Genomic DNA, 27,264 nt, shown 5'->3' with positions numbered 1-27,264 from the left:
AAACATGGCATTCGGGCTGACTAAAGCTACGCCATAAACTGCACTGATCACAGGGCTTTTCTTTTCACCCCGTTAATCTTTTAAATATGACAGTGAGATTCAACACGCACAGAGCAGAAAAAAACTGTTAGTAATAAAATCTAGGCTGCTCGCCCTCTTTAAGCACGAGGAACCTGCCAACTCACTTCTTCCAAAGTAGGATGTGAATTGCTGTCCTGCTTGTCTGAGCCAAGAAGAAGCCCTCGTGGGCTGTATGAGATGTGTGCTCACTGTTTTAAAGCACAATGCAGACAAAACCTGCAGCACATCAAAAGCATTAAGTGCCATCAGGTAAAACAAGGGAAACACAGAATCACCTTTTACTTTTGTTTCAGTTTCAAAAGGCTCCTAATAAAAAGTAAAAGCTTCAGGAATTTCCTGTTGTTTTAATTCTGCTTGAATACCCAACTCTGTCTTTAATATAGATTGATAAAACTCATTCTCACTTACCATGTGTGTGCTGATGGCAAAAATTCAGCCATTTCTGCTGATAAATTCATCTACCTGTTTTGGGGCAGTGATGTCACTTTCCATATCCACTGGAAGCTTCCTTATTTCAGAATCTGTGGGAAAAGGGAGAGCCTCAATCGTAAAGTGACAAAATGGATGGATTACAACTGTTCTGTTCCTGCTATTTGTTTGCAAAGCACAAAACAAGGCCTCTCTTACAAAGAGATGCACAAAGCAACCAAACAAAAAGAAAAGAAGAAAGAAAAAAGAGAATCTGAACGGTAACGTACTGCAGTGATGCTTTGTTGCTGTTGTACACAACACCGTGACCTTCCTGGAGCAAAAAAAGCCTCACAACTGTTTCTTAGCACCTTCCAGTTGTTTCTCTAATACAGTCAATATAAATCTAGGCTAAAAATCTCCAAGTCACCTAAATAAGATGACTAGAACATTGCCACCTCTTGCCAACCAGATCTTTTGAACGCTGTATCTATACTGTTTATTGTGGCCCTTTGTTTGCAGGTTGAGCTGGCCTTAGTTTCAAAGAGAATAACCCCAAGATATATTCACCCCAGGGTTATACATAACGTCCTCCTTCTACATCCATGCCTACAACTTGGTGGAGATCAACCTGTGCTTCAGTCTGGAGACAGGAGATTTAACATCTTTTCTATAACTACTATGAACTCAGATGTTTAGATGACAGCCAGCTTTTGCAGGTCGGTTATCCACAGTTTGGGCAGAATCAAGTATTAAAGTGAAGGTAACTATGAGGTGCTTCACATTTACCAGATGTCTCAAGTTAGGAACACGTGTGGACAGCATCTGCACAGCTGATGGCACAGCAACAGGCTGGTGCTCCATACCAGCACTGACAAAAATTACCTCGTGCACAGAAGATCCAGCTGCCCTCTATTCAGAACAAAGAGTGTAAAATGAGAAGCTGTAGGTATTGACAACATGGTATTTGAATTTAGGTAAGATAAATTCTGCCCAGAAACCCCACGTATCACTTGTGTAGGTTACCTACTCTTAAATATTACTTGAGATGCGTTCCAAGGTCTCTGAGCAGTTTTGTACTCCCTGATCCCACTGTATGTAAATCCACAATCTTTTTCTTCTTTCTTTTCCTCCATAAGACAGCATGAGTTTCCACATCAGTGAACGCTGTAAGGATATGTGGCAAGTGAGACAGCTTAGTTGTTGATGTAAAATTGAGGCCTCACATCATTGGGATGACGAGACAAACAAAAAGAACAAGTACTTATAGACTGAAATTCTGACCCACTGGTGTTAACAAAGACAGTAACCAGAAATGAACTTGGTGGGTTGCCCTCATTAATAAGAAGTGGCATGTGGGAATGTTTATTGCAGCAGGGCCATCTGATCAAGGACTTCCAAATGAGAAAAACAAACAAAAGAAACAGACCTGGTTAGTCTCAGTGACTGATAAGGAAACACAGAGTGTGAGAAAGTTTATTTGAGTAGAGCCATTTGATGGAGGACTCCTAAATCGGGCTGCTAAGGGCAGAAAGGGAAAGGCTAAGCAAACATACTGGGGAATAGATCTGACACAACAATAACTAAGTAAACAGTAAACTAAAACAATAACGTTTTCCGCTGGTTGTTGCAGCTTCTCTCCTCTCCAATTAGACTTCTGGACTTACTTGGAGCCTCACAGCCCTTAATTACATCAAGAGACTGCAGCTGACACAAGCTGGTATCAACAAGATTATGTCGTTCAGAATAAAGATTAATGACTCTGCTCACAATGGACTTTGTATATTTGGTTTGACTGTGCAAAGTTCCTTTGCAGCTTCTTATCTTTTTGATATCAAATTATTTGGAACACGCTGTGTATTCCCCATTCTATCCAAGAACAACATTTATACTCTAAATGCTGGATTGTGCAAATCTCATTTACTTACAGATCCTAACTAACAAAAATTTTTATTAAGAAAAGAACAATACAAACTTTAGGAAGTAGCAAAATTAGTACACATAAACTTTCACTTTATGAACATCTTTGTCTTCGCATTCTCTTTGCTTATTGTAATAATAGAAGGTGTTGTCCTTTCTCTGAAGCTTCTTCACAAATCCAGTTTCTGGCCAACACTCTACCTACAAAGGAAATAAAAGGATATTCATCCACTGGAATAAGTTTGCACTGAGTGATGCTTGTGCCTCATTCTGCATTACTTTGGCATAGAGTTGAGTTATGTGCACTCTCTGCCTGAAGATAAAAGCTTTAGCATTTGTTACAACTACACTGTAATTACATCATTAATCATAACTGCACTATGGAAGCATAACATGGAGTAAATACAGCATCTCTGAATGTGTAAGTTGGAAAAGAACTACCAGATCCTGGCAAGTTTCAACAGAACACACATCTTAAATCAACGTAAGTGATGCTCTTCAGCTTTTATGAGGATTTAATTGTGTGTGGTTACACAGTGCCATAAATCTTGAATGGACTGATCCTACCACACTAATTGCAGCATTTATGTACATAGGAGGTTAGGAGCTTTTAAAATGTTTCATATTATATAAGCCGCTTTGGAAGATCAATTACAGAAACTCAATACAGGTAACACATTATTTGCACTATTACCCTCTGTTGCTCTTTTGAAACTGAAGAAACCACCGAATATCTCATTTGATGAGCTAAGGAGTTTTGCCATCAGATGTAGTGAGCAGAAGAACAAGTCCTAAATGTGTTCTATTGACAAATGCCTGTAACACAACTCCCTGTAACATAAAAGCTGCCATCAGATAATTCAAGTTTGATCAGATTCTACAGAAACCAAATTTTGAGCGTGCATGTTTGATTGTGCTGCTATGCAATAGCACAGGACTGAGTTCCTGGACAATGAATGTGTTTCCTATCAAGTCCATTGGCAGAGATACGGGGAGACTTCACAGAGAATTACATATTTCTTTCCTTAAACCTGAATTAGTATTTTGGACAACAGCTACATCTGTTCAAAGAAATCGATGTGATATCTCCAAGCGGAACAAAACCAGGCTGGCTTGTGTTTCTGTTTCACTTCTGTAAAATAAATCACACCACACAGCTAATAATAGCACAAGTATTCAAATCAGATCGGGGAGGAAAGAAAACTGTATCAGAAACTAGCATAATGACAGGAAATAAGAGGCACATTCAGTTTTATTTAATAACTTAACATGAGAGAGGAATTCAGTGTAATAACCCTTGCAGAGTTTTAAACCTTACCGTATCAACTTGTTTTACTTGTTTATATTCAACTTCATCTCTGTACCCAGCTTGCTGGAACCTGTATAAGTTCTCCACCTCATCTGACCATTTCTTGGCATGACAGATAGATTTTGGTTTGATGTCAGCTTTAGACGCAGCTGCAGAAACTTCGGACATTTTCCTGAAATTAGATTTTTTGAAAAGGAAGTAGAGAAGACAAAAGCAAAGTGATCTTGTGAGGATGAAATAGAGATGGGTAGAACAAAACTGAAACGATAAAGTACAGCCAATGCAATGTCTTCCTCTCCCAGTCTGGGGTTAAAAAAAGAAAAACAAACACGGAATGGCCTGGGTTGAAAAGGACCACAACAATCATCCAGTTCCAACCCCCCTGCTATGTGCAGGGTCACCAGCTACCAGACCAGGATGCCAAGAGCAACATCCAGCCTGGCCTTGAACGCCTCCAGGGATGGGGCATCCACAACCTCTCTGGGCAAATAATCATTACAAACAATCAGAATAAAATTAAATGCACTAGTTGATCTCAAAGAAACCCATGACACCCATAACTCCTCTATCTATGGAACTGTTATTGTAATATTTTTGCCACCCTGAGTTAACAGTGCTGTCTAGAATTTACTGGTGCATGTAGACACATAAAAAACAAAGAAAACGCAGTAATTGTTTCTAATTTCACACCTCCATAGACACTGCCCCTTTGAGATGGAAAGTTCTTCAGGTTTTTCTTTTCTGCTACTGAAGGAACACCAAAATGGCAAGCACAGAATGAAGAAATGGCTGGTACAAAGAAAAATTCAGGCAAGGTGAGGAACAGAAGGAGGAATGTACTGCCAGTTATATGGTCACAGTGAAGAGGGCAAAGAACTTGGGTGGGGTTGGATGGGGTATGAAGGCACACAATCTACCAACATTCATCCTAGTCAGTGCTCGCCCAACCAAAATCTTACTGATGCTACCGACTCCCTCCCCACATAAAACCCCTTTGCAAACTTGGCAAGTTCCAATGTCAGCTGAGAGTTCAAGAAGATGACAGCTGGTGAGTTATCAAATGCACAAATGGTTTTAGTTAAAAAGATCAGTACAGAAAAAAACTGCAGCTTATGCTTCTTTAGGAAAATGAGAAGTGCTATCACAATGTGGAAACTGAAATCTGCATCTCTGTCATCTAACGTATGAGCCACTGGGAGAGAAAGGGCCTTTCTTCATCCCTAACTGCATATGCTTCATTAAAGGTCAAAAAATATGCACAGTCTCTCTTCTAGCAACAATGATGTACTTCTTGCAGTCCAGCACTTAGAACATTAAGTAGCAAGAGCTCTGCAGCTCTTAGTGGTGTTTTGTAGTTGAAGGCAGACATTTAGTAATAAAAATTAAAGAAAAAAGTAATTTTCAGACCCAGTTACGTGGTGTCAGATAAGATTAAATGCTCAGCATATCTTCTTATTATAAATCAGAAGTGTAGTATTATAATCTTGAGATAATTCTTCAGTCTCTTGCTGCAAAGGGCCCTTTTGTAGCCATTACAGAATTTTGTGTACGCTGTTTATGTTAGAGAGCCACTGTCAATCTGGGACTTGAGAAAGACCGTACCATAAGTAAAGGCATTAGATCTTAAATTAATAGTAGTTCAGCACTTATTAAGCACCTTATGATAACTTACATGTTACTGGGCTTAAGTCCTTCTTTAGAGGACGTGCCGAATTCATCTGATGAGTGCAGTTCTTCAAGACATCCCGATGCACTCGGCATTTCCTGACTCACCATCGTTTTGAACTGCTTGCCCACAGGTCTTCCTGCTCAAAAACACTTCTAGGCGTCACATAAAGCGTCAGCTTGGTGACTTCAATAATTAAAAATAAATACATAAATAAATAAATACATCCTGATATTCTTAGGCTGGCATTTCAACCCTTTAGAAATGGCACTCTTTGCCTACTGTGGTGCCTCAGCACAGAGCTGGTCTCGTTGTATAAGAGCACAAGATGAGCCATACTCCAGTCAGTCTACAGTTCAGTGAAAAACAAGCAAAAGGCAGCAGACAGATGTAGGTTAAGTGAAAGAACGCAAGACAGCAGTAAGAAAACGTAGTTCAGCAAAATACTAGTGCTTTTTATGCAAAGAGCATCGCCGAACAGCAAACTCTGCTAAAGCAATGTTTGCCTACTCTTAATTCAGAGGAAACGGCGAGATTCCACATACCTCTGTTTCAGCTTTGAGGAAAGTTTTTTAGGTCAATGACAGCTTAATTTCAACTGAATCCAAACCAGCCTGAGCCTGTGTATGTTATTCCCACAATACTTATACAAGTCAGCACTCACAGGGACTATCTGGGGTCCTTTAAGTATTGGTGAGATATTTCCAATGATTTCAACAGGCTTTACATGAGAACCCTTGAATTTTCCAAGGTGTTCAGGCAGGTGTCCAGGCCTGATACTTCCCTGACTGAACAAAATCCAAGAATGGATGAGGTTGGCAGTGACCTCTGGGTCAGTCTGGTCCAGCCCCACTCAAGCAGGGACACCCAGAGTAAGGTGACTCCAATCACATCCAGGCAGCTTCTGAAGACCTCCTAGGAAGGAGAACCCATAAATTCTCTGGGCAAGCTGTGCAGGTGTTCTGTCACCTGCATAGTTAAGTTGTTTTTTTTATTATTATTTTCAGAGTTTTTTGCCTTATTTTCCTGCATTTCAGTCTCATCCAGATCATGAAATAACTACTGGACATGTGGGGAAAATATCAGACAAGACAGAAGCAGGTGTATTTATAACAAAGTGTGGACACCTCATAAGCGAACCTCAGTCCTGAGCATCTGAAGAGGGAAAATCAGACCAACAGTCTGCATAATTCATGTTTATATAAGCACTGTTTTGTTTACGTGGGTGCCAGTAAATGCATTGTTTCCAGTATGGGTACATTTTCAGTCTGTATATGTGAGAATGGGCACGCTTACAGGGAATATTACTCTCATATCAGCTACCTACTGGAAAATGAAACACAGCAGCCCGCTTCTGTGGCACTGGAACAGAAGAACACCCTGATATTTGAAGTCTTTGGTGTCTGGCTTCCCTTAACAATATTAAGCACTGCCAAAAGCTGAGAAGCTAGAAGTAACTCACTACTTACTTCTTTCCAGTTACTGAAGCTGTGTAGTATTTGCCTCTCATTAAATCAGTTGCTCCTCAATGCTGCTTCTTTCCCCAACTTTTTTCCTTCTGCTTCCTTAAAACTCACAACAGAAAAGAACTCGTACGGCAGAAGATTGCATTTAAACAGTCACCGTGCCAACAGTAGAGACAAACTGCTCAGAATATCTCTTGTATCCACGGTTATTAAGGCAGAGCCCAGCATGAAGGCAAAGTTCCCACCACCCAACCATGAGATTCAAACACCACTCTGAAGCCTGAGGCCTAAAGGCAGCCAAGCCTCAACCGATGCAATTCCAGCCCACATAAGGATGGGCTCCACACAGGACCACGACCCCTAACCCCACAACCTCCGCACCAACTCCAGCCCCTCTGCCACCACCACAGACGATTTCCACCCTGTCCTATCACCATGACTCCAGCCCTACCATCTCCCTACCAACCCCACACAACCCGCTCCCACTCCCCGTCCTTAGAAACCTCAGTGCCCGCCGGGACGGGCCCACCCGGTGATGGCGGACCCTCCTCACAGCACCAACGGCCGCCGCACCGTTGCTAGGCAACCACCTCCCGCCGTTGCCCTTTTAAACCCTTGCTCCCGCCTCTCCCCCCCGCCGTGCGTCTGATTGGCTGGCAAGAGGCGAGCTCGCCTTCCGATTGGCCGAGGAGTTCGAGCGTCACGAGGCGGAAGCGGCCGCCATGAGCCGGTTCGGGGGCCGGCTGCGTGAGTACCCGCAGCTGTCCATCGACCGCTTCGACCGCGACAACCTGCGCGCACGGGCCTATTTCCTGTCGCACTGCCACAAGGGTGAGCCCCTCCTTACCCTCCGGCTCTGCGGTAACCCTCCCTCACCACTCCTTTCCCTCCCTGCGGTGACCGCTGTGCCGTTTCTCCTCAGATCACATGAAGGGACTGAGGGCGCCCGCCCTGAGGAGGAGGCTGCAGAGCAGGTACTGAACTGTGTGGATGTGTGCTGGCTGGCACGGCCCAGTAGCGCTGTAGTGACTGCAGACTGTCCCAGGTGTGTAGTCATAGAATCATAGCATGGCCTGGGCTGAAAAGGACCACAGTGATCATCCAGTTCCAACCCCCTGCTATGTGCAGGGTCAGCAACCAGCAGGCCAGGCTGCCCAGAGTCACATCCAGCCTGGCCTTGAATGCCTGCAGGGATGGGGCATCCACAGCCTCCTTGGGCAACCTGTTCCATTGAAACCATACATATCTGGAACAGACCTTGGTGTGTGTGCAAACAAGCAGCGATATCTGTAAATGTGACCATCCACAACACACTTTCCTTATGCCTGCACAAAAATACACACGCATTGACACATGGAGATAAGACTTGGGGTCTGCTATGTTGAAGAAAAGGCTGCTCTACAAGGTGCAGCAACTCCTGCTGCTCCCACTTCAGGCTGGGGCAGCACAGCTACTGCTGGCTTGCTGTTCTGCAAGTCTCTTTGGGTGACAGAGGGGCCTGTGTGTGCTTTGGTGTGCTTGGTGCTGGGTACTGCTGCATCTTTGGGTTGCTCCTTGCCTCTACATAAAAAGAACACAAAGAAAACCACTCATCCTTTTCCTTCTTCTTACAGCTTGAAAGTGAAATTATATTGCTCTCCAGTAACTAAGGAATTGCTGTTGACAAACTCCAAATATAAGTTTTGGGAGAATCACGTAGTAAGTTTTCTTTTCTTTTAAGTTTTTAAATTCCAAATGGTTTGAATCCTTAGTATAAAATATTATTTGACACGCATGTCTGTGTTTTGGAGCAGTCTTTGAGTCTGACAGTTGTCTGATTGATGAGCATTTTTGTTTGTGATGGGGAACAGGCTGCCCAGAGAATATCTCCTTCTCTGGAGATATTCAGGTCCTGCTTAGACGCCTACCTGTGCGACCTGGTGTAGGGAGCCTGCTTTGGCAGGAGGGTTGGACTCGATGATCTCTAGAGGTCCCTTCCAACCCCTAGGATTCTGTGATTCTGTGGTTCTGTGAAGCTGTATGTTCCCAGCTTTTGTGAGTACCTGCTGAATGGATCTCTTAGAACTGCCCAGAAATTTGGGATGGGGTGTTCTGTGAATCCAGTTGTGCAGTAAAACCCACTGCTCTGAGCAGGCTGCTCAGCTGAGAAGAAGCTGGAGGTCAGACCTAGAGGGGTGATGACAGGAGTCTTTCACTTTGGCTTTTTCTTGGCAAAACAGCTGTATACAAATAGGATGGGAGAGGTGCAGAGCATGTATGTTGGAGGACTCTGAGTTAGCACAGGGCATGCCAAAACAAGGAGATTAATTGCCATCTGTAAATTAGTTTCCTCTATACAAGCACAGGAATACTTGCTGCATGCAATTGGTGAACTCTGCTTCTGGTAATAGGGAACAGTAAGGAGAAGTTGTGCTGCAGCATGGAGGCCTGACCTTGCAAGATCTCTGGGGCCGGGGAGTTGAGCATTACAGTTATCTAAAAGCAAAGCATGTCATCCCACCAGAGAAGCGTGACTGCTTACTGTTGAGAGTCCAACAGGCTTTTTTAACCATGCACACATTAATTGAGGTATCTCTGTTCCTTCTTATCCACTGGAAGTAGAAATGTGTGACTTTCTACAGGAAGTCAGATTAATTTGACTATTTAGATATAGGCTATTTGGGTATTTCCATGATGAAATCTTAGTCAAATATGAACCACGATCATTAAATCAAGTCACGCATTTATTCACTTTGTTACAGGTTGCACTGGAAGTTGAAACTCCTACTCAGATTTCTTTAGTGGATGAAACAACTGGTGAGGTAAGTTACAAAAACAGGAAACGTTGTAGGTTTGTAATGGGCAGTAAAGTCTATCTGTAACATCAGAAGTGGACGAGCTGTTTTTAAAATGCCTGTTATCTTTCTTTCCTCCAAAACGTGAAGCCACAGGAGTTCCCCACTTTTGTTATTAACAATCACGATTTTTCTGATAAGGTCTTTCCTCTGTATTGGGGATCTCAAAATTACACATTCTTTCTATAATTTTTCACTCCATATTTAAGTGTAGAATTAGCAAGTCTGGTAGATCATCTCCAAGCGAAGCATAGCCTGGGATGTTTCCATGTTTGTTTGCTAGGAACCAAAGAAATAGGGCTGTCTTCTGGCTGACTGGCTCTCATCAGCACTGACCATTGGGTCAGTCATCTGCCATGAAAGGATGGTTGTTGCTCCCCAGGGCTTGCTGGAATGTGAAGAGATTGTCTTTTCATTCAGAATCAATGTGAAGTGATGCAAGTGGCTGTGGAGAGTTGTTTTCACTGTGTCAAAGTACCAGAAGTATTTGTTCCAGTATGAAAATAATGCTAACCCCTCTGTTGCAGAAAGAAGACATAGAGGTGACACTTCTGCCAGCTGGCCACTGTCCGGGATCAGTCATGTATGTCCTATTGAGTATTCAAAGTGTTTCTGCTGGGAGGTTTGTTCTCAATAAGTAATATGGTTGTGGATGCAGTGGGTAGCTGGGTTATCCCAGCCGTACTGACTGAATTATTGGGGGTGCCTGAAATTACTTGAGGACAGAATTGAGCCCCGTATTTCTCTTATGCCATGTTCTGCTCACACAGACATATATGAGCAAAGTAACAAATCAACACCTGACAGTTAATGCTTTTTATTGAATCTGGTGGAAATGTTTCTCTTTGTAGGTTTCTGTTTCAAGGTGAAAATGGCACTGTGCTGTATACTGGGGATTTCAGGCTTGCAAAAGGAGAAGCAGCCAGGATGGAGCTTTTGCATTCAGGGACCAGGTATGAGAAAAAGCACCTGCATTTTAATTCAGTTCCTGGTGCGTATTATGGTGTATATTAGTGCTGCATTGCATTGCTCACTCTGATATCACATTTGTCTCTTTCAGAGTAAAAGACATCCAGAGTGTTTATTTGGACACCACTTTTTGTGATCCTAAATTTTATCATATACCAAGCAGGGTAAGTCTAAATAGGCTGTGAAAGGTCTTAAAGCAACTAATAAATTATTGAGTTTTTGGTAAACGTGAAGTGATATTGCCTATCGAATCATAGCGCTTTACAGGTAGCTTCTGAGACAAATCACAGTGTTTTTCTACACCTTTCAGGAGGAGTGTTTGAATGGGATCTTAGAGTTAGTGCGAAGCTGGACGGCTCTCAGTCGCTATCACGTTGTGTGGTTGAATTGCAAAGCTGCTTATGGATATGAATATTTATTCATAAACCTCAGTGAGGAGCTTGGAATCAAGGTAATGCTTCCGTAATTGTTTCACAACAGATCCTGCGTAATAATTATGAACTGAACTGGAAATGGCTGTATAGAGAACTACTGTATGTGAAAGGTGTGCACACGGTGCTTAAAAACAACTACAGTTGTGCTCAGAAATGAGTTAACTATTTGTTTTCAGTGTGTGCCATCAGTGGAACATCTAGGCTCTCGAGAGTGAATTAAGATTAAACTTTGCCTTTTTCTTTAGGTGCATGTGAGTAAGCTTGATATGTTCAAAAATATGCCAGAAATCCTCTACCATGTAACTACAGACCGATACACTCAGATCCATGCCTGTCGACATCCTAAGGTGTGTATCGTTTTGGAAAGCCTTTGCTAGTCTTGCTATGAAGAGCTGCCTGTAGATGTTTTGCTGCTGTCCTAGAGCGGACTTGGCCCAAATAGTTGCTTGATGCAGTAGGAAATGAAAATTCTAGCAGGTTAAGGCTTAACTTTTAATTAGAAAAGATAATAGCTGATAGCTGGAAATAGTTGAACTTCGTTTTGTTAATTAAGACAAAGAGCAGATTAAATCAGATAGGTATCGTTCATTTTAATATATCAAAACCAACTTGATGATGCCTCCTGCCGCCACGCACTGCACGCTTGTAATTTATGGCTTTCCCTTTCCAACGTGTCTGATGCTGACGGCTGCAATTTGAAAGAGTGCAGGTAGAACTGTAGGTGGCACTGGGGCAATGGTCTTTGAGTTGCATTGTCAGCTATGATAGCAGAATGCAGCAGAAAAGAGATGGTGTTCAGAAGAGCTGGACGTGAAAATTTGGTCTGGCTAGATACTGTGTAGCTTAATTTCTTGGGGATAATATCAAGATTGGTCTTAATTTTACTTTGAATTTGACAGGACGATGACTACTTTCGAGGGAACAGACTGCCATGTGGAATCACTTGCCAAAACGGGAATCCCTTGCATGTAATTAGCATCAAACCTTCCACTATGTGGTTTGGAGAAAGGATCCAGAAAACCAATGTAATAGTGCGGTGAGCATTCCTATGAAGAAAGGTTGAGGGAACTGGGTTGTTCAGCTTGGAGAAGATAATAGCTGATGCTAGGAATAGCTGAATAGTTGAGGCTCTTGGGGAAACCTCATAGTGGCCTTCCAATACTTGAAGGGAACATATAAACAGGAGGTGGAATGGCTGTTTATGAGCATGGGCAGTGATAGAACAAGGGGGAAAGGTCTTAAACTGAGGCAAGGAAGGTCTGGGTTAGATACTAGGAGGAAGTTTTTCAGAGAGGGTGGTGATGCACTGGAACAGGTTGAGGTTGTGGATGCCCCATCCCTGGAGGCATTCAAGGCCTGGCTGGATGTGGCTCTGGGCAGCCTGGTCTGGTGGTTGGCGACCCTGCATATAGCAGGGGGTTGGAACTGGGTGATTCAAACTGGTCCTTTTCAACCCAGGCCATTCTGTGGTTCTGCGAGCATTAGGCCATATGGAAATCTGTTTCAGGGTGTGTTTCTTGCCAGAGTTTTGTGTAGCTGAATCTCAAAATGGACTGTTTTAGACTAAATTAATCTTGCCTGTTGAGTGAGCTTGAAAACTATCTAATTTATGTGCCTCTTATTTTTCTTTTTGTAGGACTGGAGAAAGTACATACAGAGCTTGTTTCTCCTTCCACTCTTCGTACAGTGAGGTTTGTATACTTGTAGTACTGAGTAGACTGAAAGGGATATTCTCACCTGCAAAAATAAGGACTCAAAGTCCGGTAGGAAGAACGCAAGGCTGATAAGATCCACAATAGTGAGGATGGTGGAGGTTCCCAGGGAACTTGTTGGAGTCGTCATCGCTGGCGTGTCAGATGTTTTCTTTCAGAGCTGGTGACTGTCTGTGTAGGTGGTGATACTGTGAGGTGGTTAGGTGAGGCTGAATTCTTAGCATCCTTTCAGATCTGTGTTATTGTTACACTTTCACAGTGTTTTGACTTATGGCTCCTATCATTCTTGGTATCAGACAACTGGAGAGTACCTACTGTGTGCAGTTTTTAAGTAGATGATGCAACTGATGATGCAACTTCTTAAACTGTTTCTCCTTCTCTTCAATTTAGATTAAGGATTTTTTGAGCTATATCTGTCCTGTGAACGTGTATCCCAACGTACTGCCGGTGGGTGGGTCAGAAGAGAAAGTTGTGGAAATGTAAGTGACAATAAGCTGGCTTGTGAGTGAAGGTTACCGAATCCGTGTCCAAACTGTGTTTGGGTGGCATCTGAATATGGCATTTATCCCTTTTTCTTTACCTATTGACTTCTTTCTGCTTGTCAGTACTATTTGTAGGAAGTTCCTATGAAAGAAATTCTCTGGGCACTTTGAATTGCCAATCTGTGTGCAAAGCACCCATGTACAGTATCACACAGGCCTGCAGTCACATGCTGCTAAAGGTCGTGGCAGCTTAGTTGTGTTATGGAGTAGAATAGTAGTGATGTTACTGAATCTGAACAAAATGAGGATTTTTGCTCCTTTTTGTTTTTTTCCTTAATAGGAAAGGAGATACTTTGCAATAATTGAATAAACCTGCAGGCAGATTTTCAACCCTGTCATCTCTAAACAAGGGCCTAAAAGATAGTTTCCAAATGCTGTACATGTTAAGGTAAATAAATTAAAATGACAGATTTTTTTAGCATTTAAAGCTGTCTCAGCTCACAAAGCGTTAACCTTTTTCCCATCTATTGCTGCATTTGCTTTAACACGTTTGCTGCGGTGCCTGTGAAAGGCATGAAGCAGCGTCAAAAGATTGACTTTTGTGCCTGAAAGTATCTGCTGAGTTCTCAGTGCTGATTTGTTCCTTTACCTCAGATTACAGCCCTTATGCAGATCATACAAGAGAAACACAGAACCCAGGTACAAGCCCTTAGGAGCACTGAAGAGAGCCTGCAAAAGAAACTTATCTGATACGGGTAAGAAGTTCTGATAGTACCATCCCTAAATGAAAGTTCAAAGACTGGAGGTGTCAAAAGGCACAGCGCTCACCAGTCTGTGTCTAAAGCAAGAAATACAGCTAGAAAAGAGAAACATAAACTAAATGAAGTCAGGTTTCAGGAGGGCGATGTGTTTGCTGCTGTATTTCTTTTCCTTTTTTAAGTATCTAATTTGGCAAGTAATGGCTTTGAGGGTTACTGTTTAAGAGGTCTCCTTTAGCAGTGCAGTCACTGTTCCAACAGAATGCTAGAACTTAAGGCCTGTAGTCAATGAACTCGGATGGAATTCAGTAGCACTGTGAGTAATCAAGTTGCGTCAAGTTGCCTCAAGTTGCGCCAGGGCAAGTTTAGGTTGGATATTAGAAAGAACTTCTTTACAGAAAGGGTGGTTAGGTACTGGAATGGGCTCCCCAAGGAGGTGGTTGAATCGCCATCCCTGGATGTGTTTAAGAGCCGCTTGGATGTGGTACTCAGGGATATGATTTAGCAGAGGTTTGTTGTTGTGGTATTGTTTTGTGGTTGTTTTTTAAGAGATAGGCTACTGGTTAGGCTGCGGTTGGACTTGATGATCTTCAAGGTCTTTTCCAACCTGAGTGATTCTATGATTCTATGATTCTAATGAAAGCCCAAGTGGTAGAGTGAACTCCTGTAGACTGTAAGATACTGAGGTATGAGGCAAGGTGAGCACGCTCACTATAGTACTGCTAAGCTTCCAATTGAGTTAAATACTTCATTAAATTTTGTCCAGTGCTCTCAAGAAAGTTTTCTTAGGGCTTTTTCTTTTCTGATTTCCATGACAGATGAAGATGAGCTCTTTGATACAGAACTTACCTCCGCAAGGCCTAAGATTGCTAAATATCCAGGAGAAGGAAGTAAGCCATCCAAAACTGCACAGCCTGAAAATGCTGAAAGAAACATAAATGAGAGCACGGAAAGCTACAGAGCAAACATACCTTACACCTCTCTCAAGGTAGACTTCTTGGACTGTGAGGAGTCAAATGATGATGATGACGACGATGATGACAAAGATGATGATTGTGAAAAAAACACAGCTCAGGTTCTTTGCCACGAGCCAGATGTCAATTCCACAGCAAGCTGCAATGGAACACCTGGCAACCAACAGGAGTCTAATGCTGATATCCCTAGCTGGGATATGTTTTTTAAGTGTAACAAAGCAGATGAAAGCTCTGAAAATGAGGACAACTTCCCATCTTCAGCAGATGCTGGTGGGTCCCAGTCACTCTTCAGTGATTCGGATGGAGTGAGTGACTCAACTCACATCTCCTCCCAGAATTCTTCTCAGTCGACACACATATCAGAACAAGGGAGCCAGGGCTGGGACAGCCAAATGGACACAGTGCTCATCACCTCCCAAGAGAGAAATGCTGCTGAATTCAGCTGCTTCGGCAGAGGTGGCAGCAGAACAGCTTTGCTATCACATGAGACCCCCAAGGATAGTCAAGCTGATGACAGCAGGTGGAAACCACTTGGCCCAAACCCACCCTGTGCTTCTGATGGCATCTGTGACTTGAAAAGCGAAGACTGCGAGAAAGATGCAGAAGCTGGCACTGCTCAAGATCTGCTGGTGGAAATAAGTGACAGTTCCAGGACTCCTGATCTAGAACTGAAGAGGGACTCTCAGAGCTCCTCTGACTTTGAAATTCCCTTAACTCCAGATGCTGAAATACCTCCACGAGATAAGCTGCACTACTTCTATAAGAAGCTTGCAGCGGGTGAAAGCATAATGAGAAAAAACTCTCCCGAGAAGAGGTAGAACTGATTGTATCACGGTAATAGTGAAATCTGCTCTTTAAACTTGAAGTTATTCTTTGTACTGCTGTGCGAATCTATGCAATTTTTTGTACTACTGTTACAGACTTCTGCAGTCTGTGGAGCTTCATTTTCTTACCATGAAATAGCCAAAGGTGTTTCTGAAAAGGACTACAAAAGCATTCTACCTCCTAGGGTTTGGTTCTCCGAGGCCAAAACTAGATAGAAAATAGACCAAACAAAGCTAGAGGTGAAAAACTAAACTGAAGTTAAATGTTTTCTTCTATCGCGAGCTGTAAGAGTTTGCCTTCTACACGTGATCTCCAGCGTTAATCAAGTGCCATGTGTTTAACTGTGGGGGGAAGAATACGGCATCTTCCCTGACCAACCATGCAAACACTGAAACCATTACCATTACGTTTTGGTCTGGCATTTCAGCTTTGTGTTTTCTGTTAGATCTCAATCCTTTTAGGATAAAAGACTCAAACAACAGAAGTAACCTCTGAGCTCCCCAATCCACAAGGCTTAAGGCCTGAATAGTTAAAAAGACTTTCTGTATGACAGCTCTCCACACACCTGTTTTTGGGCTACCTGCAGTGAAATGTAAATGTCCCATCAGCCAGCATCCGGCTGCTGCAAACAGCTGCAGGGAAAGAAAAACCCGCTTTAATCTATGTATGATTTGAGTTCTATTCAAATCAGTGTTTTTTCCACTGTCACTTTGCCTACTCTCCGTTCCTGGGATTTGTTTAAAGTCCAAAATACAGATCAATCTATCAACTTGTTTCTTAAGCAGGCTGAAAGTGAATTCTGCCTCTGAATGAAGTCACATAGAACAGAATTCCGTCCGTTGGCTTCATTCCTTAACTAACTGCAGTATAACTTTCAGATCAGGGCTGAGTTTACAGCGTGCTTCAGTTAGATGGGAGCCCCACTTATTTAGACCAGTTCCAATCTGCCATGAACTGAATAGGAGACACATGATTTCCTCTTGATTGCTCAACTTCAGTCCTCTCAGTGCTGTATAGGACAGCAACAGTAAAATGTTTTCTTCCCCAAAAATGACAATGGCAAGGAAAAAAAAACCAACCAACCAAACTAAATTGAATTTATTTTGTCAAAAACTGTAGGAAGAGAAGCAATACGAGAGGTCACACGTCATGAGAAGAAAATGTTCCTGAGCTTACAAACTGCATATGCTAAAGTACACAGTCCTAAGACATACATTAGAAATAACCCAAAGATTGACTTAACTTGGGGATTAAATAAACAGTCTGACAGATAAATCTTGCAGCATTGGTTCTGCTACCTCCGAAAATAAAGCCAACCACAAAAAAAAGCCAGATGACAGAGCACGGGTTACCTGACTCTCAAGTACAGGCATACAACTGAAGCAGTGGCCGTGATGATGCTCACAGACCACAAAGCCAAACGAAGGCAGAAGCTGGGCTGGTTGAGGCTCCTTAAGAAATGGAAAACACCTTTCTCCTTCTGTTCCAATTTGGCACTTTCCCCCCCTGAACTCATAGAAACAGCAGGAGTTTTATAAGCGATGCAGCGTTCCGTTATGCTCAGTTACCAACCGCAAATGCGCTGAGTATGTAGATACCAACACTGTTCGGTGTTCCAAATTAGAAACTGGATATGTGAGCTCACTTCAAATAAATACAAAATACTGTTACCTCCCAGAAGATAAAAGTCCTTTATTTAACACACAGGAGGTAACATACATATCCTTATAGAACAACAGTGTTTGTTACTTCATTGCTGGTGATAACATACACTGCCTTGGGAAAAAGGCAGAGACGGAACTCAAGTACAACTGGTAAGACTTGGTCTTTGAACGTGTATTTATTTGTGATTTTTAAATCCAAGAGGGTGGTAAACCATTCTGTCAACTCGCACAGCAGAGGCCAGAGAAACCAATGTGGTAAGGAATCTATTATTTCCTGCTGCAGAACTCCTGTACCAAGGAAAGGCTGCAGGCTGCAGCAGATCCAGGAGCTGGAGGTTGCAGATTCCATCTGTGTGGAATGCGTTTCTAAATTGGGCTACATACAAGAGAAAGCAAACAACTCCAAATGATAGAAGAGAATCTAGAGTTTGTTAAAGCTCCACATTCCACTTCAATAAATAAAACACTGCTGGAGAAGGGACACTTCACCAACTGACTAGATGGAGCATTTATCCAAGTGTGTGGATACAGCTGAGCCTCTCAGCGTCAAATACGTTTAAACATAAGCAAGTTTCCTCCTACTCATGTGAAACAATTTCAACACGTATCTCTTTGTGTTGTAGATTACAAAGCTCAGGCAGGACTTTCAGTGGCCCACGCTCTTGGCTCCTACTGTGAAACTGATTTTAACATCTATAAGCATATAGAATGATGCTTTCTGCCAAAGAGCCGGATGTTCAGTGCCAATGCAACGGTGCTGCTTAACCTGCAGACAACCTGTGTTATCCTCTGAACCACTCTTCTCAGAGTGCTAGGAATTAGCATGAAGTTTAAGGCATTTTCTAACAAATTAAGTAAACTGATATATGCTGGGTACTTGACTTCATTCACCTGAGACAACAGCTATGTACCTTATAAAGGCAACTAGCTGACCTATGATACATAGCTAGCATCCATTTAGGGAGCAACAACATTCTGCCTGACTGTCAGCATCTTGTAAGCAATTACTTGTAAGCAACATGCAAGTTTTACAAGCTTTTTATCCATGAGAATAAAGCCCTTCACATATCCCCAGAGCATGGACCTTGGCTGTAACTCCACTCATAACCAAACTCAAGTGCTCTTCAGTGTCTTTGAAGCCAAGCAAAACTTAGCACATATTATGAACAGATCAAGACAACTTTAAGGTAATAATAATAAAATGATTCAAGCAGCTGAAGAACAGTATTCTTCTCAGCCTTTACATTCAAGAACATGTTACAAATGACTACAGCAAACGGGTAGATCAACCCTAGCCTAACTTCACTGAAGTTAATATTTTTGCAACAAGAGAAAAATAGGCCTAATCTCTTAAAAATCTGTCACTAGGTTTTAAAAAAAAAAGTCACAGTATGTCAAAACTTAAGCAAAACCAACTGTTAATACAAATCAATTCCCAGGCTATTTCTACACCTAACAGGTAACTACGTGTATCTCCAGAATGCATCAGTGTTGATGGGCAATAGGCAACTTTCCTTAAATGATTGTATTTTCTATTTCCAGACTGCAGCCAGTAATTTCTTTTTCTTTCAGCAATGACTGCCAAAGTGCTGCAAGGAAAATAAAACCGTGTGTGTTACCGATAATAATCCAATATTTACAAGTTCTGTGCAGAAATGAAGACCTCCTACAGAATCTGAACTAAAAGTCAGAATGCAACGACTAAAGAAATTCTATTCATAAAGCTTCTAAACAACACAACACCAGCTAAAGATGTTTAAGACCCCCAGACTCAACTAATCCCGATGACTTTGCTCGTGTGGAATTCAATGGAGCTTTTACAATCTGCATTCCTCTGAGCCTTCTTCTAGGCCTGGTCCGATGCCTCTCATCGTGGTGCTGTAACTGTTATTGCTACTCTCTCTCTGAGCCTTTCTTTTACGTAGCACCACTAAAAAAAACCCAAAACAAACAAAAGGGATCTGTCTGCTATGACATAGGACTCGAATTGAATGCCTTCTATTACCTTCTTTCAAGGTACAGAAAATATGTAACACCACTTTATGCCACTGAAATCAGCTCCTAAAAGACCTACCACTGTGAGCTTACATTTAATATTCAAATCGAGATACATTTTCAAGAGTTTTCTTACCATATACTTTACCGCTTCCTAAATAACAATGATAGAAAAATTAAATTTTAATCCACATTATCAGTTTCAACCTGAAACACTAGATCTCTTTCTTTGGCCAATGCCATTTTAATTACAAACATTACATCTTACTTTCGTTGTATTTCTTTACATAAGCTGTAAGAATAATATATGTATGAAAGAAGAGTCTCCTTAAAACTCTTAGAGAAGAGAACCAAGTATTTGTGACTTTGGGCGCTCAAACTCAGTTGAGATAACCTCTGCAGCACACAGCTCCACATTTACAGACTGTTCTGATCCTCTTTCTGGATGAGCTCAGACCATCAGCAGAATCTGAAGTCAGATCTATTGAACCTGCAATACAGACAAACACAAATAAGAACATTTTAATGGAAAGACTGAAATTGAGCTGGGAATTCAAGACAAACGGCTTCAAAAAGCTTTCTACCACCCCAGCTCTTGAAGGAATTGCGTGTGAAGCAATGCTGAACTCTACCAACACTCACATTACAACTGCTTATCCAACACTTGTCACACACGTCAGCATCCAAAGCTCGATGAGCTCAGGCCCTTTAGGCTCAAGCCTATAGGCATGTTGGTCAGCTGAGACCGCAGCCTGCCTTGAACATCAGCATCACAAGCATCACAAAAAAAAGGGGGAGGTTTAGAAGAGATTCCAATAAGGGAACTTGGTCAGTATCGAAAGAGCTTCTGCAAGAACATGGTACAGCTCTGGAGCATAAAGATACTTCTGTGGAAATTAATTAGCTGGGAAAACAATACGATGTGGCTTAGTGGTTTGCAAGCATGCACAGCTTGACACAGAGAACACCACTGCCAACCAGGTTCAAACATCTTATACTGTACTGGGAAAAGGAACAAAAAGAAAACAGAATTCCTGAATGGAAAGTCAATTATCAAAGAAAGTGGTAACATTTTACCAAGAACATTTCTTCCCAAAGTCTCTGCATAACAATCACTATATGCACCTATGATACCTTACATCACTCAGCTGTTACAACTGCCTTCATAACTGTCACTAGCAGTTACTTCTAAGGACATTCTTTAGTGGTTTACCTGAAATGCCAGCTCCAATAAAAAGCTTTTCTTAACGTCACCATGTATGTTTTTGTCCTGACCACGATTTTGAGCAGCCCTGTGACAGATCTTTAAAGCAAGCTACCTTGTCAGAGGTTCCAACCACAACCCCTTGCTCTGAACCAGGAGTGCTGAAAGAAGTAATGCACTAGAGGTGCACACAAAGCTTCTGGTTGTGCGCTGTTTGCACTGTCAGTGAGGGACATCTGTTCTAGTGAGATGCAATGCCTGACCTAAAACATTGACATTAGTCGGACTGCAACAAAATCAACCGCTGCCCCACACTTCCCTCAAGAGCAACATAAAACCTGCAGACCTTTCATCTGGTAGTCAAAGGTCAGCTCTTCTCCAGCCTTAATGGTCCTTGTGGAAAACAGTGCTATTCGAGGAAGACGCAGGTCCAGGTTATCGATAAATACATTGAAGACTTGAAGATTTGGATCACACTGTGGAGCAAAAATTAATGTAGTTTCTGTTAAAAAAACGCACAGTAAATTTCACTGAAGTATTTGGGAGAGGGAGAAATGGTTCTTAGTGACAAAGTCTAAAAATCATCAAGTCATCTGTGTTCCAAAACCAACAGTTCTGAAACAGCGTTAACAGAGACCATTCAGAGCTTAAGGCAGAGGTCTTTCAAGAAGGCACCTTTCGCACAGTACAAAGACTATCAGTATATAACAGCCTACTTAAAATAATGGTAACTTCAAAATACGGCAACAAAAAAGACAAAGGCTAAGATCTACTTACTAAATCCTTGAAAATAATTAATAAGCTTAATAATAATAGCAATAATATGAAAAAACCCAACAACCTAGCACCTTAAGCCACACAAACATAAATGCGGAATAATGAGTGCAAACATTGCTTCTAGGCCAGAAATAATATTCTCATACTGCAGGTAACTATTTTTAATTGCTAATCTCAGCTTTGAATTATCTGTTACAGGCAGGAGGGGAGGTGTCAGGCAAACTACGTGTGAGCTATAAGCTGCTTTCTCGTGTTTGACAGACGAAGTTTCAGAAGTCAACAGTCACTAAAACGCTTGTTAAAACTGCAGTTAAACTGCAGACGTGCTTTTTACAAGTAACACATATCCCATATTACAAAGCCAAACCTCAGGTCAAACTTTTAACTTTACAAGTGCAAGAATGTTTTGTTTCCATTTTCAAAAGGGAAGAGCAGACGATACCTAAAACTCTTCATGCTTTTCCCCAGCACGCCTGCATGAAATGCCAATCATGTCTTCAGCTCACAGATCTGAAGATGCGAGTGTACTGTATTTGTAGTGCTCTACTTGTAGAATAGAGTCTGCACACATCAGTAATGAGCAGATCATTATTGAACTGAACATCATTATAATTTCTTTACATAGTTCAGGTTTCGTGTTTTACGTACTTCAGTTCAACAGCAAACAAAACACAACAGTTCTGGATTTCATACCGAGAAGGAAAAAAAGGTGCTCACGCAAGAGAAATACCAAAGAATGTGTAGGAATTTCTCTTTTCCAGCTACTAACGTCTGGAAGATGACATTTCACGTCCCTAAAAATCCTGCTCTGCTGCAAAACAGCAGTTCCACCATCTCTGACTCCTCAATAATTTGATTGAGACTTTCTCATGTGTTATGCCTTTCAGTTACTTCAACAAACAAACCAACTCTATTTTGGCTGTTTAGAACCAGCAGATTCAGTGGCTGCCCTACAACCACCACACGCTCACTTTGTGCAGCCTTATGCTCCTGGATTTTTGTATGTACTCTCACTCTGAGTAAAAGCAAGTATTGCATTCTATTCATTGCACTGTGCTGTCTAACTACCTAGATTGCATTGGCATGAAAAACTTGAGAAAGAATTGTGAATACAGTACGAAAATATTTGCAGTAGGAGAAGATATTTCTGGCCCAATTAGGATAATTCTCTAAGCAGCCAGGATATAAACCAAGGTCTTACACTGTGATTCACAAAGTGGGACACGTTTCCATATCGAGCTGCATCTACTGTAAACTCATCTGAGTCATAGTCCAAATCAAACAAGTATGTATTTCCCTGGTTGTCATAGAATTGGCCTCGTCTCTCTGCTTCCTCACTTGTAATCACCTACAAAAAGATAAAAACAAAGAGAAACCTGCATCATATTATTAACTATTACTACATTAAAATAAAAATCACAAGTTAGAACAATTTTGCTTAGGAAAAATACCACATTTGTTGTTGTGTTTTTTTTCATGTTGAAACAGTACTTTGTATATAATGAATAAAAGAATACATGTATAGAGCTAAATTAATTAATTAGTGACTGAGGCTTCTTTGGATGTAACTTGTCTATGGCTGATGCACGGCATCCCGCTGGCTCAGGAAAAAATATCACCCAAGTTAAGTATTTTGCTGCTGGTAAATGCTAACCAGAGGTGGAAATCCAGAGGATCCCCAAAGGAGCAGAAGAACTACAGCAATGTTTGATAGAAGCTACAGCTTTAAAAACTGCAACCCACTACATTAGAAGCATTCCATGGTGCACAACCAGCAAAGGAATCACAATTTGTGCAGCACGGATATAAAAAGTAATAGAGTTTGAAGTAATAGAATTTTTCTGACAGGCCACATCTTTGCTTTAAGCAACAGAGTTCTGCAATCACACCAGCCTCCTGCATGTTTGTAGGAATCAATTCAAAGGGCACAAACCTGACGAGTTAGATGATATGGGGCAGGGAGCATGGAGGTAATACAGTCAAGACCGTAAACATTTGTAGCAGGGACAGAATGAATTCTTTTGAGTCATCGTATTAGCAAAGCAGATACGTGGCAGGAACGCAACAGGATCGGAGAGGCTGCCAAGAGCAGCTGATGCAAAGGGCCCTGAAGCAGAACAGAGGCTGAACCAGGTAACACAAAGTAAGATCAAATCTCAAGAGGAAATCAAACTGTGTATTTTACAGCATTAAAGTTCTGTTCTGAAATAGCACGAGACAGGCTATGCAGACAGAACAGAAACGGGACTGACTGACTGGGTGCAGAGTTTGGTGACAACTGTGCCTAGGGAACAGCAAGAACTACAATAAAGATATGGAAAAAAAACCAACAAGGAATACAACTGCCAAGAAAGAAAAGGAGGATCCATTTTGAGAAATGCTAGAATTTTGAAATAATTATCAAAAATACTTATTTACTGACACAAAAGATGTGTCCTCTTCGTATCCAGCCTCTGGAATGGAGGATGTTTTGGACAATGTAATTTTACTGCCAGCACAAATGTCTATTCAGTGTATTCTTCTATTCAAAGGTAGACTTATACAGCTGAAGTCAGGAAGTGATGAAACTGAGAGAAAGCTCATCAGGATTTTTGCCTGTTTTCTCCTTCAAAACAATCCATATGAGATAAATACATACCTCTCCAACATACTCCATCACAAAACTGTTGGTATTAATTTTCTGGAGGGTTTTCACTCCCCAGCCTCGGCCGTTGTTAGTTCTGAAGATGCAAAGAGAATACTGTGTACCTTTCTGTACTATTCTATTAGGGCAGTCAGGGCCACACCTGCAAAACGAATTGCATTCATAGATGGGCAAGCCAGGCTGGATTTTCAGCTTCTTTCGTTTATTGTAAGCCAAAATAAAACCAGCTTCCTTTGGACAGCACTTCTCAGCAGGGCAGTCTGAGCATTCACAGCCAGTTGTTATTCCATTTATTACATTTATTCCCGGAGCAGGTTTATACTCGTTAATGTAATAGAAGTCTATAGGAGGACCTTCAAGATCCACAGTGTTTTCTACCAGAATCATTCCTTTATGATTCTTTTTCCTGTTGAGTTCTTCTTTCCATCTCTGCAGAGCTATTCTTTGTTTAGCCTTCTTTACAATGTAATCTGCAACGGCAGGTTTCAAAGCTTTAACACTGTTTCTCACTTTCAGGGCTCTGCCTCCTTTCATCCGAGATAAATATTCATCCTTGTCACTAAGAAAGTTTTCAAGAAGTTTTGGGCATTTCAGATTTTTCTGAGGTTCCCAAGTATTTGAAGATTCTGGCCATCCTTTCCATTTCACAAGATAGTATTCTTTGCCCTTGAAATACAGAAACATATAACAGGTTTTAGCCACGATTCGATCGACCAAAAGACAACGTCACAGAGTGCTAGAGTTAACAAACAGCGTGTGGTACAGAAAGGATGTCCACATATAACAGTTAGAACTGGGAGAAAAGGAAAAAAATCAACTTTTCTGTTTGCAAGTTAATTTACGGCACAATTTTGTGCACTTTACGTATCAGTTCAAGGGGCACAGAAATACACAGCTGTGAAGATCTCAGATCGCAAACAGTTAACAGGGGGATGCTAGAGTCTTAAAGCAATTAATGATACTATCTGGCTGTATGACTTGCATGCATAGAAGAATACAGTTGTAGCACACACAAAAAAAACCCCAACAAATCCTAAACTTAACCTAACAAACACTGTCCATCCTGTATCAACGGTGCTCCTAACGAAGCAATCTGGTCAAAATGCTTCATACTGTATTTACAGTCAAGAAACATGTGCTTGGTACTCATTTTAGAAGGACCAACTGTAATAACTGTTAACAAGGTCAAATCCTGATGCTGAATTTCAATGGTGAGCCCGAGCCATAGGAAACAGTCTACAACACTGCACATATATGCAGCTGCAAACAGAGAAGCATCAGAATACAAGTTACAACCTACAAGCATCAAGTGTTTTGCTTTACTTCTGGATATCAGGTGAAACATTTTATAACCCCAAATTCCCATAATTTCAGGGAAAACAAGGCTCACTTCAGCACACTGAACGTGCTTAACTACGCCACTTTCTGTTTGCAAAGTTCAGAAGGTGTTTTCTTCGGTGTCATCAACAGCCTTGTACTTGGCAGCCTGCTGCTTTACATCATAAGCACAGCTACCTCGGTCTGGCTTCCAAATTTCAGCTGAAAGAGCGATCGGGTCGGTCTGCGTTTCTCTTACCTCTTCTACCTTGTAGTCACACAAATATTCCACCTCATAACTCTTTAGACTCTTGTTGGTGATTCCAATGGATTTACATCTCAGATTTTCCTTCCTACATAATTCTTGGAGGGTCTCATGTGAAGCCAGACATGGCACATACCAAGCTACAATAAGAAAATCGGTAAAAGAGTCCTATTTAATGTCTCGGCTGAATGGAAACCATCCCGCACTTGGTTCACCTCACCCCAAAGTCCCCATGTACCGCTGCGGCACCAGCCCGCGAGCCTCGTGAGCAACCACACGTCTCACACTGAGCGCTTCTCCAAGGGGCAAAGCCAAACAAAACGGCTCCCTCCCTGAGCACTTCCTCGGGCACGGATGTATATGCGTACCGATAAAAGCAACCCTGCCGGAGGGCAGACACCGCAGCAGCACCGGACTTCTGCAAATGGAAACCTCACGAGAAACGGAACGGGATAACTCCCGTATAATGGAAGCATCCCAGAGGGCGAGCAGGCAGGGAAGGATTAGGCCTTACCCCGGCCGCCCCTCGCGCACCGCGTCTTCACCTCAGGTGCCCCCCAGCCCCCTCCCAAGCCCGCCTCAGGGAGCGCGCGAGGCCCCCGGCCGTCCCCTCAGCGCCGCGGCACACGCGGGAGGCTGTAACGGTCCCGCGGAGCTCCGCGTTGGCTTCCGCGGCCTCCCCTAGCGCTCCCACTCGGCCCGCCCAGTGCGAGGAGAAGGGAGGGGAGATCGACGCCGTCCCCATCCCGTGCCGCGGCCCGAACCGCCGCCGCCGCCGCGCCCTCACCTCCTCGCCAGCCCTCCATCTTGGAGGGGCCGCGCAGGGCCGCAGGCGGCGGCAGAGGGAGGGGAGGGGGGAAGGGCGGCGCTATGGTAACGGCCGCCTCCCGGCGCCCGCGCGCCTGTTCCTCACGGGGCGGCGGGGCCGCTCCGCCGTAGGTTCCGCTTACTTTTCCTCGGCCGGCGGTGATACCTTCACGTTTAGGGATTGTTTTCTAGTTGTGAGCCAGCCGGTGAAAAACCGAGAGCCCAATAAACCGATCTCGATGTCCATAGTGCTAAGAAACCACTTTCACTTGGCTTTAAGCCCGGAAACGTTCCCGGTCCTGAACCAAAGGGCCCTGCCGGCTTTACGCCTGTGCTGGAGGGAAAGCAGCAGTTAAGATGATTTTTTAAGCAAATGATACTGAACTACATTCAAGTGGCTATAAAGGCACTTTAACATTAAGTTCGTTGTTCTATCTCGTGCCAGGTAGAACATGCCCCATGCATCCACTCTTTACAGCACTGCTTCAGCAGATACACACGGGCAGGGGGACAACAGGCCTCCAGGAAGCCCCACTCCCAAACTGCCCCGGCCCAGTTCAGTTACAGTGAACGATTTCAGACGCTTTAAACACATAAAAGCGTTCCCTCATCACGACACGCTTCTCAGAAGAGCTGCTCGCTGCTCAAAATAGCTTTCAGCTCAATCCAAAACCCCATAACCCCCCGCCCAAGTTGTACCGTTAGGCACAATATAAACTTACAGCCCTTAGGGAACATTCAGCTACTAGGCTG

General features: G+C 42.6%; 3 protein-coding genes across 14 annotated transcripts; 1 reads left to right on the top strand and 2 right to left on the bottom strand.

Annotated features, from left to right (window-relative positions):
- Positions 1 to 1,907: 1,907 nt before the first annotated feature.
- On the bottom strand, positions 1,908 to 7,434 carry MEIG1 (meiosis/spermiogenesis associated 1). Of its 11 annotated transcripts, none has more exons than XM_072351785.1 (5): positions 7,354 to 7,383; positions 6,854 to 6,949; positions 5,391 to 5,536; positions 3,728 to 3,890; positions 1,908 to 2,610 (listed from the first exon to the last, which is right to left on the bottom strand). In XM_072351785.1, exons 3-5 carry the CDS (start codon positions 5,492 to 5,494, stop codon positions 2,482 to 2,484), a joined length of 396 nt encoding a protein of 131 aa, XP_072207886.1. In that variant the 5' UTR covers positions 5,495 to 5,536; positions 6,854 to 6,949; positions 7,354 to 7,383; the 3' UTR covers positions 1,908 to 2,481. The 11 variants fall into 11 exon arrangements, with proteins under 11 accessions (XP_072207886.1, XP_072207859.1, XP_072207851.1 ...); XM_072351758.1 differs by having other exon boundaries at positions 5,391 to 5,523; positions 7,354 to 7,379; XM_072351750.1 differs by lacking the exon at positions 6,854 to 6,949 and having other exon boundaries at positions 5,391 to 5,523; positions 7,354 to 7,434.
- A 126-nt stretch (positions 7,435 to 7,560) lies between these two features.
- Positions 7,561 to 17,514, top strand: DCLRE1C (DNA cross-link repair 1C). Its single transcript, XM_072350120.1, has 14 exons — positions 7,561 to 7,681; positions 7,773 to 7,824; positions 8,464 to 8,548; positions 9,592 to 9,651; positions 10,212 to 10,267; positions 10,536 to 10,637; positions 10,745 to 10,817; positions 10,964 to 11,104; positions 11,333 to 11,434; positions 11,987 to 12,123; positions 12,724 to 12,778; positions 13,190 to 13,278; positions 13,936 to 14,036; positions 14,858 to 17,514. The coding sequence occupies exons 1-14, from the start codon at positions 7,573 to 7,575 to the stop codon at positions 15,829 to 15,831; spliced, it is 2,136 nt and encodes a 711-aa protein (XP_072206221.1). The 5' UTR covers positions 7,561 to 7,572; the 3' UTR covers positions 15,832 to 17,514.
- On the bottom strand, positions 17,511 to 26,533 carry SUV39H2 (SUV39H2 histone lysine methyltransferase). Of its 2 annotated transcripts, XM_072350134.1 has the most exons (6): positions 26,492 to 26,533; positions 25,699 to 25,844; positions 24,117 to 24,788; positions 22,680 to 22,826; positions 21,048 to 21,177; positions 17,511 to 19,987 (listed from the first exon to the last, which is right to left on the bottom strand). In XM_072350134.1, the coding sequence occupies exons 1-6, from the start codon at positions 26,508 to 26,510 to the stop codon at positions 19,878 to 19,880; spliced, it is 1,224 nt and encodes a 407-aa protein (XP_072206235.1). In that variant the 5' UTR covers positions 26,511 to 26,533; the 3' UTR covers positions 17,511 to 19,877. The 2 variants fall into 2 exon arrangements, with proteins under 2 accessions (XP_072206235.1, XP_072206246.1); XM_072350145.1 differs by lacking the exons at positions 25,699 to 25,844; positions 26,492 to 26,533 and adding an exon at positions 26,073 to 26,181.
- Positions 26,534 to 27,264: the final 731 nt, after the last annotated feature.

The sequence above is a fragment of the Excalfactoria chinensis genome, chromosome 1 (assembly GCF_039878825.1).
Source record: "Excalfactoria chinensis isolate bCotChi1 chromosome 1, bCotChi1.hap2, whole genome shotgun sequence".
Taxonomy (NCBI): Eukaryota; Metazoa; Chordata; class Aves; order Galliformes; family Phasianidae; genus Excalfactoria; species Excalfactoria chinensis.
Note: the sequence above shows the minus strand (reverse complement) of the source record. Positions and strands in the feature narration are given on the sequence as shown.

What these genes read in the sequence shown, in the direction of transcription:
- MEIG1 (XM_072351750.1), bottom strand. Translation starts at nt 5,494, where the DNA reads ATGGTGAGTCAGGAAATGCCGAGTGCATCGGGATGTCTTGAAGAACTG. An exon ending in GGACTTAAGCCCAGTAACAT is followed by an intron (nt 3,891 to 5,390) that starts GTAAGTTATCAT and finishes ATCTAATTTCAG; the next exon opens with GAAAATGTCCGAAGTTTCTG. An exon ending in AAGTAAAACAAGTTGATACG is followed by an intron (nt 2,611 to 3,727) that starts GTAAGGTTTAAA and finishes TTTCCTTTGTAG; the next exon opens with GTAGAGTGTTGGCCAGAAAC.
- DCLRE1C (XM_072350120.1), top strand. Translation starts at nt 7,573, where the DNA reads ATGAGCCGGTTCGGGGGCCGGCTGCGTGAGTACCCGCAGCTGTCCATC. An exon ending in TTTATCATATACCAAGCAGG is followed by an intron (nt 10,818 to 10,963) that starts GTAAGTCTAAAT and finishes TACACCTTTCAG; the next exon opens with GAGGAGTGTTTGAATGGGAT. An exon ending in GTGAGGAGCTTGGAATCAAG is followed by an intron (nt 11,105 to 11,332) that starts GTAATGCTTCCG and finishes CTTTTTCTTTAG; the next exon opens with GTGCATGTGAGTAAGCTTGA.
- SUV39H2 (XM_072350134.1), bottom strand. An exon ending in CCCACTTTGTGAATCACAGT is followed by an intron (nt 21,178 to 22,679) that starts GTAAGACCTTGG and finishes TTTGCTCCACAG; the next exon opens with TGTGATCCAAATCTTCAAGT. An exon ending in CTTTGACTACCAGATGAAAG is followed by an intron (nt 19,988 to 21,047) that starts GTCTGCAGGTTT and finishes TCTGTATTGCAG; the next exon opens with GTTCAATAGATCTGACTTCA.